General features: G+C 42.0%; 1 protein-coding gene across 1 annotated transcript in view; it reads right to left on the reverse strand.

The window, feature by feature from the left end:
- SLC1A7 (solute carrier family 1 member 7) overlaps positions 1 to 11989 on the reverse strand; it is a 78742-nt gene extending 66753 nt beyond the window's left edge. Inside the window, exons 1-2 of the mRNA XM_075002352.1 lie at positions 11849 to 11989; positions 10173 to 10252 (exon numbers count right to left, since the gene is read on the reverse strand). Coding sequence (XP_074858453.1) covers positions 10173 to 10252; positions 11849 to 11989 — 221 coding nt within the window. The remainder of the gene's footprint in view (positions 1 to 10172; positions 10253 to 11848) is intronic.
- Positions 11990 to 16980: the final 4991 nt, after the last annotated feature.

A 16980-nucleotide genomic window follows, 5' to 3' on the forward strand; every position in this document is an offset into this window, starting at 1 on the left:
TTCGTGGGACAGGCCCACTTTATCTGAATTGATCTGAAGAAGTGGGTCTGTCCCATGAAAGCTCATCACTGAATAAATCATTTTGTTAGTCTTTAAAGTGCTACATTTCTTCTCCTATCTAGAGAGTCATTTGAGTGATTGGCAAAAACTGAGGGCTTAACATATTAGGCTTTTAAAAAGGTGGAGCAGAATTGTCTCCATGCATTTGGGAATACCCTGGGACAATCTCTGCAAATGAAAGGACTGTTAGTAAGGGTGCTCTCTTCTACAGCTTTCACCATAAATTAATTTAACTCCTACAATATATTAGATGTGTGGATAGTGTAAAATAAGAGTCAAGTAATTTTTCTTTCTGACCAGTTCATTTTACTTTTGCAAAATCCTTTCCTTTTGCATTCGTTCAAGACCAGTTTTATTTTTACTCTATAGCTCACTCCTTCAAGAGCTGATTTATTTGCAGAGATTTTTCTTCAGTCAAGAAAGTAGATAAAAATTTGTACATATCTTCTTTGTAACCTACATATCATAGAGAGAGGCTGAGAATATATTTCTATCTGGACTGCATTATATTTTTATTCATTATAATTTAGTTATCAGTGATGGGCATGACAGATACAATTAATATAGGTCACCTGTTTATACTTTGTATTGGTAGAAATGTGTGTGCCTGGTTCAGGTCACTAGAATATCTGTCCAGGATGGATATACAGTTCTTTGTCTTGTCTATATTTATGATTAAATTTAAACCAAGAAGCCAGCAGGAATAGGAATACAGCATCATTGCATCAGCTAATCCTAGTTTTACATGAATTACAATGAGGTCAGATCTGTGTGCACTGCTAATGCTGCTAATCTGCTTTGAGAGCGAAGAGATTTGTCTCTATTGTCTTGACAAATTCACATAATTTGAATGAGAGAAAAACAAAACAAACAGAAAATGCTGGGTTTTGTTTAATTCATTATTGGTCTTCACAAAGTAAATTGTCATCTCTAGACCTCATTTCATTAAGACCGATCACCCAGCTGTTAGACATATAAAAGCTGATGTTGAATTGGGGGCATGATACAGGGCATCAAAATGCAATCATTTTAGTATTGCATTATCTAATGGGATTTGAAAAACAGCGGCAGAAATACTGCTTATGGCTCTTCAAGGCCCCTACTCAGAATAATATCTTATCTTACCTTAAGCTTTTTGCTGAGAAACCAGCAACACTTTCCCCCACAGACACATTCTAAGACTACATCTACATTGCTGGGGAAGATCAACCCCTCAGGGTAGATTTTCTGGGGTGCTGTTTTGCGCATGAGTTTAACGGCACTTTTCTGGAGTCAACATTGGCCTCATAACTCCTTGTGAGCCACAAGAATTAAGGAAGGTGGACGGGAGAAGTGGTCCGACTGACCTTCCGCCATGAAGACAGATGTGGAAGTCGACAGCTGCAAATTCAGTTTTAGGTACACAATTGGCATACCTAAAATTGTGTAGCAGCTGTTGACCTTCCAGGTAAGTATAGACACAACCTAAGTCAAGTTTACTTGCACTATTTTCACACATTCTCCCATATGGTACATGAACTAAAGAGTATCATGAAAATATTTTTCACTTACACTCTGGTTGTGACCAGGTACCCCAACAGAGAGGAACAGACACCAATTGTTAAATCTTTTGTTCCCCTCTTCAAACAACTGACAGCATGGTAAAGTTAAGTGTAGACATTCAACACTAAAAGCAGCCCTGTGCCAGTGAACCAAGCATGTTACACAGAGGTTGATGAAACCAACCAGGTCGAGGAAGCTGTCTTCCCCATTTCATGACTACAGTGATCCAGCCTAGAAAAACTTTCGGACTGCCTTACACTCTGAGAAAAAAACCCTCCCTTTTCATAGATCTTGGTACTGGCCTAATTTAAAGTAATATCTTCTCTAAATATATAATAAAAATGGTTTACTGACAGAATTTCCCTATATGCTTGGTACCCAGAATTTGGCCATATTTTCAGACCAGGTCAGCACTCAGCATCCATGTAAGCACCTGAACAAACAGTGTGAGCTTCTGGCTATTGAGCTTTTCTGAAAATCAGACCCTGTTTGTGGGTGCTGGGCACTCTTGAAAATCTGGCTCAGGCTTTTGGAAGTTTGGCATTGTACACATCTGCCATCTCTAAGGATAGGAAGACTCGTCATAAACCATGCAACAAATGCCACCAAATTCAGACACCTCGTGAAGAAACGGAGGTGAGACGTCATCTTCAAGGTGACCATCTGTCCCTTTTTAGGCAGGACAGTCCCGTATTTGGAACGCCAAAAGACACCCAATTTATTCTTTAAAAAGGACCATTTTTGAGCCCTCTCCCACTGACCTTTTCTGCCAGCAGCTGCACAGGTGCAGCTGCTGGCAGGAGTCACTTCCCCAAGCTTTGGGGAAGTGGGGGAGCATGGGTGGCTGCCACGTCCCCGCCCCTTCCCTGAGACTCAGGGAGCACCAGTGGCTGCTTCTTTCCCAGTGCTCCCGGCAGCTGCTGCTTCTCCAGGGCTCCTGGGGAGCGATGGTGGCTGCCACTTCCCCGGAGCTGCCGGCAGCTGCCACTTCCCCAGGGCTCCCGGCAGCTGCCACTTCCCTAGGGACTCCTGGGGAGACCCAGCAGCTGCCACCTCCTTCCCGACTCCCCAAGACTTGGTAGAGCTGGGAGGAGCCACCCCTCCCCTCATATCTCCAAGTCCTCTATTTGGGACAGGGAGATATGGTCGCCCGAGTCATCTCAGTACACAGCTTGGTGCACCCCTGCTGGACAGTGTAACAGGGAAATTCTAACCAAAAACCTGGGATAACAGCACAGATTATTTAGGACTGATCTTCAGTAGCTGCTTCTAAATCTAGAAGTGCAATTTCCTCCCCATAGCAAACTACAAATGCACCAGGCCAGTAAGTGATATACCTTCAACTGACAGCAAGCAAAACATTGTGGAACAACATTTATACAAGCTGAGGATCTGGCTCCCAAATACATTTTAAACCAACCACCGTCTTCTCAAAAAAGTTGTAAGCGCTATTACGTTATCTATGAGAGTATGCAGAAGCAGCAAGTCTACAAATAAAATATACAGGTGTTACGAAAGAAGAATGAATATATCACAATGGTGCTCAGACACCAAGGAGGAGAAAGAGGCAATATTCATGAATGAAGAGGATGTGAAAAAGCAAATAGGAAAGCCTGGAAAAATCTAATACTGGAAAACATCTTGAGCAGTGCCATAATGGAATGGTTTCCTAATTAAATACCAAGGTTTAGTAGCATGAATGAGGATGACCTGCTAGGGGAATCTGAGCAGAAGGATAAAGGACTATCAAAACCAATAACATTATGGATGACAATCCCTTTACAGAAAGGTTATTCTGTATTTAGCCATCTAGAATTTGGATCAGCCACTGAAAGTCAAAATTATTAGTTTCCCAGAGGAAATATGACACCAACAACCAAGGATTGAACAGAGACTGGAAGTGGCTGGCCAATTGCAAAAGCAGTTTCCCCCCTCTTGATAGTCACACCTCCACATTAGCTGCTGATAATGGACCACATCCTCCCTGCTTGAATTGACCTTGTCAACTCTGGCCTTCCTCTTGACTGAGACTCCCTCCTTTTCATAAGCCTGTATATTTAGGCCCTCCTCTGGAATCCCAACTCGTGCATCTGACAAAGCAGGTCTTTGCCCACAAAAGTTTATGCTCCAAAGCTATCTTAGTCTATAAGGTGCCACAGGACGACTTCTTGTTTTTGTGGATACAGACTAACACGGCTACCCCTATAATACATCTTAACAACATTAACTTAGCACAGATCCAGCTTTTGAGAGCGAAATGGAGAGAAATTATTTGTTGAAAGATTCTGTACATGGAAAAGAGTAAAAATTGTGCGTTCTTTAATTAACTGACGTGCATAGCAAACTACAGATATTAAAATAATGGGAAATTATAATTAACTCCAAGATGAAACAAAACGGGCTGACTCTTTTAAAAAGAGAATGCATTTTGTGTGCAGATGCTCTATTTCTGAATAAGTTGTTCTGGAATACTGCTTCCAGAAAGCTCACCTAATAAATTATTTTGCTAGTCTTTAAAGTGCTACTTGACTGCTTTTTGTTTTGATAGTATATAGACTAGCACAGCTCCCTCTCTGTTGCTTCCAGAATAGTTATTCAGAAATAACACTGTTGTGTGGACATAGCCTAGGAGACACACAGGCATCTGCTGTAAATATGTTTTGTTTAAATATGTCAATTATTAACAAGAAAGACTGAAAATGATGTCTAGTTCTCTCCAAACTATCCATTCATTCCGGAGGCGTTTGTGTGGGGGAGACACACAAGTTAAAAAATTAAAAACTATGTCTCATATTTAAGTAAATTCAATGAGATGGGACCTTTTCTTATCTTCTGGGTAGGCATGGAGATGGCACTGGCATAGTATTAAAATACCCCAGAATATCCCATTGAAACATATTTTAATAAATATGAATGAATATGAACATTCATGTTATCTAGCTAGCAATGAGACATTTGCATAGCCTTCTAGGACAGAGACCTCTGCTGGGCTCAGCAGTGTAGCACAGAACTAAACAGGTCAAAAGACTATTTACACAGTAACAGTTTCTTGGTAGATTTAAACATTCTGGATCAGATACTCACCTGGAGTAAATTAACACAGCTGATCTGGGCCTACATTCCTTCAACATATTAGGGGGCTCATAAGCATTCACATTTCCCATTCACCTCAGTCACTGGCATGTATGTGTGTGCTTATTTGAATCAGAGTCTGGCCCCAAGATTTTTGCTGTAATTCTTTGCATATAAAGATTAAACATATTTTTTACTATTAATAATTATTATTATTACTTGAATTGTTATAGTAGCCAAAGAGCTCAATCAGGATCAAACCTCATTATGCTAGCAACTCTACAGACACAAAGTAAGAGATGGTCTCTGGCCCAAAGAACAGAAGCCAGTGGAAGTTTTGGCTGAATAACAACTGAGTAAGGGCAACAGATCTGCAGAAGATGCTCTGTGGCCCAAATTCAGTGGCTGGATCTATCTGGTAGAGTGGCGTAAAGGGCCAGAGCATAGTCCAGGTTTGGGGTTATTGAAAGTTCTCGCTCAGATTAGCTGTCTATTATTATCACTCTGCACTAGTCACTAACACTCCCATTACTTCTCTTTAAGAAAATAAAAGGGTTTTAAACTCAGTGCCCTCTGCATATATGTGCATACAGTAGACAGCTACAACAGTATTCATTAGTGTCTAACATTTGGTCTTGCATCATTTCACTACTATTTCAAGAACAAATTGCAAATTCTTTCAGACCTATATTAGTTGCTTTTTCATTCCATGCCTGGCAATTTGTTCTCAGAAACCTTTGGTATTTCATTGCAATGTCTTAAGATAAAATTGCTTGTGACTAACAAGCTTCATCTGATTCATATCTGCTAAAACATATAGGTTGCGTCCACACTAGCAAGTTCTTTCAAAATATTTTTTGAAAGAAGGGGTCTTTCGAAATAACCAGTGGAGCATCTACACACAAAAAGTGTTCTTTTGAATTAGATCGAAAGAATGTGGCACTCCTTTCGAAAGCACTCTTCCACTCCCATTTCAGGAACAGAGCCTTCTTTCAAAAGCTTCTTTCGAAAGAAAACTTGTGTAGACGTTCTGTGGGCCCTTTTTTTCGAAAGATCAGTCCTCATGGCACGTGATATTTTGATCCCTGGCCCATGTGACGAAGTGAGTCTTTGCCCACGAAAGCTTATGCTCCAAAAAAATCTGCTAGTCTATAAAGTGCCACAGAACTTCTTGTGTTTTTGAAGATACAGACTAACATGGCTACTTCTTTGATATCGATTGTTGTTTTGCAATCTCAGTTTATTTACACCTTTAAGGTCTAATATAGATTGTGAACTATTTTAACTTAATCTTAACAATGATTTTAAAGGTCACGTGACATTTTCCCCATATTTTCTGATGCAAGTCTCTTTCCTAAAATTCCTGACCTTGTTTTCCCAGGTTAATTTTATCATTGGTTGACAAAAGTGATCCTAAGAGTGAAATGAAAGAGTGAATGAAACGGAAGGATCCTGAGTAGATGTTGCTCCATGGATGGGAAATTCATAAAAACAGGGAAGATACATAGTTTAGCTCTTTGAACTTTGTATATTTCTATTAACTCTTTCTTCAAGCTCTGCCCCCTTAAAAAACAAAACAAACACAGACTAACATGGCTACCTCTCTGTTACCTGTAAAAAAAAGTTACTCTGTGTGTGTGTGTGTGTGTGCGCGCACACGCACAGAAAAGATCAATGCACATGAGAGGTTCTGGCTTGAAAGCATACCTGCAGACAATGATTTCTTCTTTAACTTCAGAATAGGTATTGCTGTATGATCACTCTTAGTAAAAAGTTTCTAGACACTGCCCTCCCAATGTGCCTCAGTGCAGACCTGAGGGACCAGTTCTAGTGGTGCAAGGGTAGTTAGGCTGGTCTCCAGGTTTAATCAAGACAGCCCTCAACAAAGGGTGTCAGTAGAAGTGGTATCCTTTCTTATGTGGGTACTTTTCCACAGTACTGAGATCACCAACTCTTATTACATTAGCTACTGACCAGGCATTAGATAGTAAAAAAAAATCTTTGTTCACTTTTGACATAGGCTGGAGTTGAGCTAGTGATCCAGAGAGAAAAGGCTCTTCAGTCCAACATCTGGTCCCTCTAAGCAATCCACTTCCCTTCACCACTCTTTCTAAATAAATGGTAAACTTTCAGACAGGTTATTTAAGATGTCTCAATCTTTCCATCCCTTCTTCCTTCTACTTAATTTTAAGGAAGTGCTGTGTTCACTTGTTAATTGAGCAGGCCCTCTGCCTGGCCCTGCTCCCACTGAAGCTAAAGGAAAACCTATTGACTTCAAATAAGGGGTAAGATCAAGCCCATTTTTAGACTACAGTGATGTATTCTTGGCTTTCATAACGATCAGTAAACAGTAATTTAACATATAAATCCAACAATTTGCTTCTGTAGGGCACGCTGAAGATGCTTCATATCCACTGAGAAATAGCCTGCCCTACAGAAGCAAATTGTGGCTCTGCTTCCCCCTGCCACTGCAGGTGAGTGCAGGGGAGCCAGACCCCTCTGTGAGCCCCAGGTGGGCATCAGATCCCCAGCAGCCACTAGTCACCCTGGATGTCCAAGCTGCTGCTGGCTGGGCCCTTGCCTCTCCTGCCCATAATGTTTGAGGAGGCATGTGCCCCCCGTCACCCCTGGCCTGGCTAGCCAGCTCCTTCCTTTCCCCACTGCCCAGACTGTCACCTAGGAAAAGCTCAAGACCCTCTAGCCTGGAGCGCTTGTCAGGAGAAGCTAAGCTCTGCATGTGCCAAAGCCCTCCATAGCATTGACATGGGGAGCATCTCTATCCCTCAGCTAAGCTCCAGAGTGGCAGGGAGGAAGCTATTTTCAACCTGTTTGCATCTCGATCCTGCAGGTCCCCAGGCAAGGGTGCTTAGAGCCCACTTCCCACATTGGTCCTGCCACCAGGGAGTATGATGCTTCTCTGTTCCCCAGGCACCCTTGCCTGCTGGGCCACCTCTCTGTCAGGGTTCACTTAGACCCTACAGATTGATTCCCCAGACCCTGATGCTCAAGGTATCCTTAGGGCTTTAACCCTTCCTGCCTGTGCTTTAGCCTGAGAACAGGAAACATCTGGGTTATGTTGGTGGCCAGCAGCAGCTTGGAGGTATTAGCTGCCTTTCTATACTGTACAAACAGGAAGAAACAAGCTGCTTCTAGCCATAAGGGAGCGAGGACCTCGGACAGAAGGGATGACCTCTGGAAAAAACACAGGGCAGTTCATCCCTACCTCCAGCCGCAACCTCCTTCAGCTGGAAACAGCTCCCATACCTTCCCTCTGTGCTAGAACACTGTGCTTGCCACACCACATTCTGGTATGAACTCCAACAGAAATCTGGTGAGGAGGGGGTCTGTAACTCTGCATGCTCCCCACATGTTGCCTTGAGAAGACATGGCACCAGGCGCTAGAAGAGGTGAGTCCACCCTAAGGGCCCAGCCAGGCATGGAGAGTTAAGGGCACTGGATAGGGAGGGTTGGGTCAGGTTGGTCATTCCCATCCCCATGTGGGAGAGGTATATGAAAGTGTATGTGTGTGTTGCCTCCTCCCATGACAACCTTAAAGATAAAAGCTTAAAAAAAAAAGACTCCAGCTATGCAGTACTTTTTAACAGGGGCTTAGTCAACTTGATGTTAATTTGAACATTTGTACTGCATAAGTTCTGTTTGACTGCCATTGAATTTGCTTGAATATGAGCAATTTTGCTAGGTGCCCTGTATTTATTGTATGGAAATATGGTCACGTTACCAAGTGATATAATTTTACTCCAGGCCTGTATGCAGGGGAGTGCGAATAGGGCAAATGCTCCCCTTCCCCCATCTGGTTTCTATCCCTTGCTCCCTGCTGTGCTGTTCTGGGAGAGTTTGCAGGGTATGATGGGGAAACCAAGGCACCCTGGCAGCTGTAGTTCCTTGGCCAGCTTCCTGCCTAGAGAACTAGCCCTGAAGCAAGGAAGGGACTGAATTTCCCAGCATGTCCTTGGCCACTAGCAACAGGAAAGGGTGGGGGATGCAGGAATATTGTTTTTTCACTTACAATATTACAGCAAAATCCCAGAAGGTAATTTCTATGAAACCTTTATTACTGTATAAATTTTTAGTATGTTATAACAAAATCGTTTTACCAATCACTGATCCACTCAAAGTTTTCATTAACCACTTTTATGCACACTCATTGTACAACTATTTTGAACCTCTTATATTTAAAAAAAATTGCAATCCACCATTACAAAAAAGCACCTCCCTAAACAGGCCTGTATTCAAATATGGGATTTCGCTCTATAGAGATTCTAACAGTATTATTTGATTAATTTAAATTTTTACTTCATTTGATTGTATGCTTTCTTTTAAATACAGTGGTGGCTGTCAAACATTTTAGACTACTGTATCCCTAGCAGGACTCTGATTAAATAATTACTGTCTGACCCACTAATGCTTGACATTGCCCACCCCCACATAACTTCGCATAACTGTGAAAACTTAATATAAAAAGAGTACTTTAAAATAAACATCAATGTTATCCATCAAAATTATCTTAAAAAAACAAAAGAAATTTGCCAAGCTTGCCAATGCACATAAAAGGCACTTTATAAAATACAGTGAACTGTTATTGGTATTATATCCATAAGAGGTTAAACGAACTGCAAGTTTATCAGGCATGTTGTTTTTCATATAATGCATATTAGTTTACACTTGCATTTAGTAATTAGGAATGTTTTGGAGATAAAAGCTATGTGATCTTACATAAAACGGCTCTGCTAACACTGCAGGTATACAGTGCATCCAAACTAAGAGACAAATTAGCATTAATTTTTCCGTAGTCTCTGTGAAAATTAATGCACATTCCAATGACAAAAATAAAGCTTTTTTTGAAATTTGGAATCCAATTCCTCCTTATTACACCTGTAATTTCTCTTAGCATGTTTGACTGACAGGCTCAGAGGAAGGTTTGCCAAATACTGTCACTGAGATTTCATGCCTACTTTAGAGTTTTCTCTGTCAGCAAACAAAAGGCCTCCAATAAAGCCATTTTTCATTTGAGTGACTTTAAAAGGTGTCCGTAATAAAGACCACCATACAGCCAGGGCATCAGACATTGAATATTTGTATGTCATGAACTTTTGGAAAGAGACAGAGGTAATATTTTGAGCACATAATCTACAAAGCTTTTTCCAGCATTAAATGGCCTGATTTTCAGAGCACTCACAACTTTAATTGAAATGAATACAAAACACATACTGTACTACTTTAGTGACCACATATATTCTTTCAATAATATTTCTGTGAGTGAGTTGTTTTGACAGAATGTTCTGTTGATTCAGAACCCTCTTTGGCTAAAACTATGTCTTTTCTAAATATGTTCATAAATCCATGACAAATATTAATGCATTATAAGACTAGCTACAATAGTCTTTGCTCTTACACAACTTAGTTACAATGAAAAAGTAGTTTTATTGCCTCATTTAGGACATTGGATCTGTTTTGAGCAAATCGTCACACTCACTCACCTTGAGACAACCAGTGGTAGAATCAACATTTTCAGCATCCTCATCAATAACTCCCCGGGGAATTGAAAATAATTGATTTCCTACAAATATATGGAGAGATTTGTTTATGGTTTTGTGGTGTAAGATAGTCTTTCTTCACAAGGCAAGTGACACGTTCTGGTAAAACTGTATGATTTGATAAAACTATACAATCAGTTTACATTACTTGCAATTATTGCATATCATTTCAAGTGGTACACATAGAAGAAGTTGGAGACTTTTTAAAAAATTAAGAGGGTTAGGCAATGTGCTCTGATTCTGAAGAAAATAAAATAAGCTTTGTTTCACTCAGAGACTCAGTACAATCATATAGGTGCTAGTGAGAATTTGTTAGCAACAGATACCTGTCCTAATGATCAGTAAAATCTCCATCCCATCCAGTAGTTCCTCCATATTAATCTAATTACAGTTTGAATTGTGTGCCAAGCAATCAAAAATGAAATAAATAAATCTTTTATGGGTCACTATTAGTAAGTTTGCTCCATAATCTCTATATTCTGAATTTTGCACATTTCACTCTATCTGCAGAAAGCTACTTTTTGGACATAGAACATTTTCAATTCAGGCCACCAGTAGCAGATGACAAAGTTAGTGAAATGAACACATATTTTTGAAGTACCATAATTTGCTTAAAATATTAATATTTATATTCTTGGGAAAAACACATTCAGCAATGTATTTCCCACTGCCTGTCTAGCCTAACAAGCTGTTATGGATAGGAAGATTGAGCACCTACAAACAGATTAGCAGAGGTGTATTTGAATAGAAATCCCCTGTTGCAGTGTTTCACAAACTTAAAACATTTGCATACCCCTTTTGGGACTTCAGCCTTGTCAGCATATCCCCACTCTCAGTGTTTACCTCCTGACTTTTATTCATTTATTGTCTGCCGCATACCCCTTGAAATCCTTTTGTATACCACTGGTGGTACGCATACCACACTTTGGAAAACACCTCCCTATTGAATATCATAATTTGAGCTTTTTATTAATGGGACATGCTAATTTGAGTCTTAAAACTATACTCTGTGTGACATAAATATCTGTTACTCTAAATATGTTGATAATAAAATGTTCCCTGATGTTTTCTTTGGAAATACACGTTCTACTATAAATTCTAATAGAATGTATTCTGAGACAAAAACAACAAGGAGTCCTGTGGCACTTTAAAGACTAACAATTTGGGCATAGGTTTTGTAAGCAAAACATCTGACGAAGTGGGGGTTTTGCCCACAAAAGCTTATACCCAAATAAATCTTTTAGTCTTTAAGATGCTGTGAGACTCCTTGTTTTTGTGGATACATACTAATACAGCTACTGCTCTCATTCTGACACAGTTAACATGCTACACTGTTGCCAAGTAGAATGCTGTACTTCATTCAGGCTCACAACCCAGTATTTTTTATTTTTACATGCAACATTACAATGTGCTTCTTAAGATAGACTTGCAGTGTCTTAATATATAGTAAATATAAAATCTATGGAAAGCTCAAAAAAAAAATCTAGGTAGGCTCCTATCAAAATACTACCACACTAACAAATTCATTCTCATCTGAAAATAACCTATAGGACTTCAAGGATGGATATTTTTATATAACTGATGTTTTCAGCCCAGTGCCACACCGATTAGTTACTGACCTGCTGAGAGAGCCGCCTGGTCCTGAGGAAGAATCCAAGAAGACACCCCACTATGACAGACAAGACTGACAGAATGAGCAAACCATTTCTTTTACAAACATCCTTGACCCGAGCCAGCATTGCATCAAATGCCACTGCCATGCTGTCCTCAGTGCTCTTTGGAGAAGTATCAGCATCTCATGGAGAGAGACCTCACTAGCTTCCCTTGTTAGAACAAACAGCTCTAGCTCTGTATAGATCAGATCAAAGCATTCTCAGGACTGCTTAGCTGACCTGCAAGGTCACCTCTCTGCCAATAGCCACCAAGCATGCAGCTGGCATTATTGTTCCAAATTAATACCAACAATCCTATTATTGACTACATCATTAAGAACCTGGAAGAAGATTAAGGAGCTCTGGAAAATTAGAACAGAATATAGTAGTATTTCTAAAACAAGAGTGAGTCAAAACAGAGTGACAGCCACAGAAATGAAAAATAATATTTTCATGCATTCCACAATCCTTGAAGCATGGTCTGTCAACATCCAGGTTTAGAAAGGAAATAGTGAAAGTTGTTAATTTAAATGGACAGAAATTATGTTTTTCCTACTATATATACTAAAGGGCAGGGCAGGGCAGGGCAGGTAACACTTTGAACTGGACTATCACAACAAGGCAGGCCAGGTGAAACTGACCTTCATTAACTAAAGCAGGTCTGGTTTTTAATTTTAGCAAATGTGCTTAGCAAAAGGCTGGGTTAGTACAATTATAAACTGCATTAACGAACTGAATATTATTGGGGAAAAAACATGAGGGGACTTTATAGTGCCTGATATTTTTTATTTTGAGAGTGGGATGATTTTACTTTTCCCACTTCCACTGAGTTGATTGGACCAGTGGCCAACTTACTTTCAGAGGATTATCAGCCTGACCCATACGGATCTTCCCTTTCCTTTGGGCGATCTAAATATCCCATTCATGCAATTTAAACATAGATTTTATGCTGTGTAATGGATGTCTTGTAAAACTATATTATCATCTCCATCCACTACACTCTGGTTTACCACATTGATGGTACAGTGTTTGAACCATAACTCTAGCATTCTGGAGTGTTCCTACACAATCTATAATACTGTACAGTATATCTGGGGGCTTTATAAGATTATATTTAGCACTGTAGCCCTTCTAATGCACAGTCTCAACGGCGGACCAGGAGGTGTGGTACTGCAAATTAACAACTCCTGTGAAGGTGGAGGAAGACGCCCCACTGCCTTGTGGGTTATCCTGGGAAGGAGTAAGGCTAAGGGAGTAAACCCTGACAGAAGATCTGGAGGGGAGTCCTAAGGCGGTTATGTGTCAACTTCTGGCACTGTCCTGGCAACTCCTGCATCTGAGCTGGTACCAAACATAGAGGTTATCCTTTCCTTTGGACTATATCAGTAAAGCCGAGAGGTGGGGCCTGGTGTCTGGGCAGCCCAGGGTCTCCATAAAAATTGCCCAGGCTTGCACCTGGAGAGGTATTCCAGCATCACTAAGCAGCGTTGAACCAACACGGGAGGCAACAGATACCGGTTATAAGCTCTTCCTCGATTCGCGTAGAGAATGAGCGTCAGAGGTTGCTTCCGATGGTGGCAGACATCGTTGTATCTCATTGGACAGTCACTGCCTGGCTTAAGCTGGGCAGCCCCTAGCCAGTAGGGTACTGTCCCGCCACAGTTCACTTGCCTCACTGGGTGCATGAGGCTTAAGGTTCCCAAACCTGACAAGTGACTGAAATGAGCACCAGACAAACCAACAAGAAAATCATTAAGAAAAGGAAATCATCAAAGTTTCAAGCTTGCTTGTTGGAATGTACGGACCATGTTGACCGGTTTGACTGAAGATCTTCAGGACATCAGTGACACCTGAAAGACCGCTGTCATCAACAAGGAACTGAAGAGGCTCCAAGTTGACATCACCACTTTGCAGGAGACGCAACTCACAGCTTTGGGATCCCTAAAGGAAAAGGACACCTTTTTCTGGCAGGGCAAAGCCCAAGACGAACCCAGGGAGCACGGTGTCGGCTTTGCCATCAGAAACACCCTTCTGCAAATGGTGGAACTAGTCATGGGCAGATCAGAAAGACTCCTTCAGGTCAAACTTCAAACCTGCGCTGGTCCCGTCCACCTGATCAGTGCTTATGGTCCAACGCTGAACACCACACCAGAAGCAAAGGACAAGTTCTATGACAAGCTCAGTGCCGCCATAGTGCAAATACCTGCTCATGAACAATTGTACCGTTTGGGTGACTTCAATGCAAGAGTTGGAGCAGATTGTGACTCATGGCCCTCTTACCTAGGTCACTTCGGTGTGGGAAAAATGAATGACAATGGACAGCGTCTCCTCGAACTTTGCACATACCACAATCTGTGCATCACAAACACATTTTTCCAAACCAAGCCACAGCACAGAGTGTCATGGAGACACCCACGCTCGAAACACTGGCACCAATTAGACTTGGTCATCACCAGACACGACAACTTCAGAAACATTCTCCTGACACGCAGCTACCATAGTGCTGACTGCGATACAGATCATTCACTAGTCTGCTCCAAGCTCAAGCTGAGACCCAAGAAGCTGCACCATTCTAAACCAACTGGAAGGCCCCGCATTGATGCCAGAAAGACGGCACACTCAGAAAAAGATGAAATGTTCAGAGAGACCATTGAGGAGAATCTGTGCAGCAGCCCTGGGGGTGCTGATGCGACATCCTGATGGCAGCATCTGAGGGACACAATCTACAATACGGCCTAACATTGTAACGTTGTATAAGAACAAAGGAGACAGAAGCAACTGCAACAACTACCATGGAATCTCCTTCCTAAGCATCACTGGTAAACTGTTCGCTCGCGTCATCGTTGGCAGACTCCAGAAGATTGCTGAGCGGGTGTACCCTGAATCGCAGTGCGGATTCCGCGCAGAGAGGTCTACCGTTGACATGGTCTTCTCTCTAAGGCAGCTGCAGGAGAAATGCAGGGAGCAGAGGAAGCCACTCTATGTCACCTTCATCGACCTGACCAAGGCTTTCAACTTGGTCAGTAGGGATGGACCGTTTAAATTGCTCCACAAGATAGGTTGTCCACCACGGCTACTCAAGATGATCCAGGCTTTCCACAAAGACACGAGAGGAACCATCCAATATGACGGCATATCATTGGATGCCTCCATTATCAGGAGTGGTGTCAAACAAGGATGTGTCCTTGCTCTGACATTGTTCGGGATCTTCTTCTCACTCATCCTGAAGCATGCCTTTGGATCCTCAATAGAGGGCATCTTTTTGCACACAAAGTCTGACGGGAAACTGTTTAATATTGCAAGGCTGAAGTCTAAGTCTAAGGTGCGGGAACTGCTCATTACAGACATGCTGTTTGCAGACGATGCTGCTGTAGTGACACACATAGAAGGCCAGCTTCAAAAACTGCTGGATCAGTTCTCCAAAGCATGCAAGGACTTCGGGCTTACCATCAGCCTAGAGAAGACAAACGTACTTGGTGAAGATGTTGCTGAACCTCCATCAATCAGCACTGACAGTTACACACTCGAGGTCATCCATGAGTTTACTTGCCTCGGGTCTACCATCACTGACACCCTGTCGCTGGAGACTGAGCTAAACAGGAGGATTGGAAAAGCAGCCATAACTCTGGCCAGACTTCGCAAGAGAGTGTGGAACAACAACAAGCTGTACACTCACACCAAAATGCAAGTCTACAGAGCCTGCATCCTCAGCACTCTCCTCTACAGCAGCGAGTCTTGGAACTTGTATGCCCGTCAGGAGAAGAGGCTGAATGTCTTCCACTTGCACTGCCTGAGGAGTATTCTTGGGATATCATGGAAGGAGAGAGTGCCCAACAACGCTGTCCTCAAGCAAGCTGGAATTCCAACCATGCATACCCTCCTCAGACAGTGGCGGCTCTGCTGGCTTGACCACATCCACAGGATGAATGATGGAAGGATCCCAAAAGACATCCTGTACGGCAAGCTAGCCTCTGGCAAAAGACCTCCCAGATGCCCCCAGTTGTGCTACAAAGACATCTGTAAGAGGGACCTCAAGGAGGTAGACATCGACCCAGATAGTTGGGAAGAGCTGGCAGACGACCGCAGCAGCTGGAAGCAGGAATTACACAAGGGCCTTCAGAAGGGCGAGATGAAGATCAGACAGCTGGCAGAGGAGAAGCGACCCCGTAGAAAGGACAGCAAAGACCTGCCGGACACCCACTACATATGCAGCAGATATAGCAAGGACTGTCACTCTCATGTGGGCCTCCACAGTCACAGTCAATGCTGCGAATGATGATCTTAAATGGAGTTACGAAGGGCGTGATCCATAGTCTACGCAGACTGAAGGATGCCTCGGTAGGTAGGGTATTATATTATAGCTAAGCACACAACACATGAGCATGGTAAAAAAAAACCATGTAGAAATTAATAAGTGTGTATTCAGCACAGAGTTTGGATGGTAAATACAGCATGGGGGCTGCACACTGAATGATGAGAGCAAAAAGAAATATGTATTGAATATCAATAACATTAAATATAAAATAGACTATAGATATATAGTAATGAGTAGTGAGCGGCCTCCCTCCATCTTGTGCATTGAATGAAACAAGAGTCCAGAAAAAAAAAAGTACGGAATTATGTAATTAAAGACTGTATGCCAAAGCATATGCGTAAGACAGTCAAATTAAGGTTGCACAGGCACCCTTAATTCAGGAGTAGCCTAACTTTTTGGTGCTTGGCATTGCAATCTTAACAGTCTTTTAACACAGAGATTTTTAACACGTACCATCTTATGTTTTTAAAAAGGCAAATTGAAAAACCAGGAACACTATTATGTGGATCCATATTGATCTTCACCTGGGTCACAGCAGAGCTGAAAGTCAGCTCAGTTGTCACTTGGGCTGAGTGCAATCAGCAGCAGTGGGTGGGTTAGCAACTAGAGTGAGATTTGACACACGCTTTAGCAGTGGGTTTTCACCATGGGATGTGAGTTGTATGGGCATGTGGTGCCTGGACTCTAAGGAGTATATCAGTCTCAGAGCATAGCTTCACCAATGTTTGGGTCTGGGTGTCTCCCTTAGCCCCCTCGCCCCATTGCCCTCATGTGCTTCCCCCAC

Source organism: Carettochelys insculpta, chromosome 9, assembly GCF_033958435.1.
Source record: "Carettochelys insculpta isolate YL-2023 chromosome 9, ASM3395843v1, whole genome shotgun sequence".
Lineage (NCBI taxonomy): Eukaryota > Metazoa > Chordata > Testudines > Carettochelyidae > Carettochelys > Carettochelys insculpta.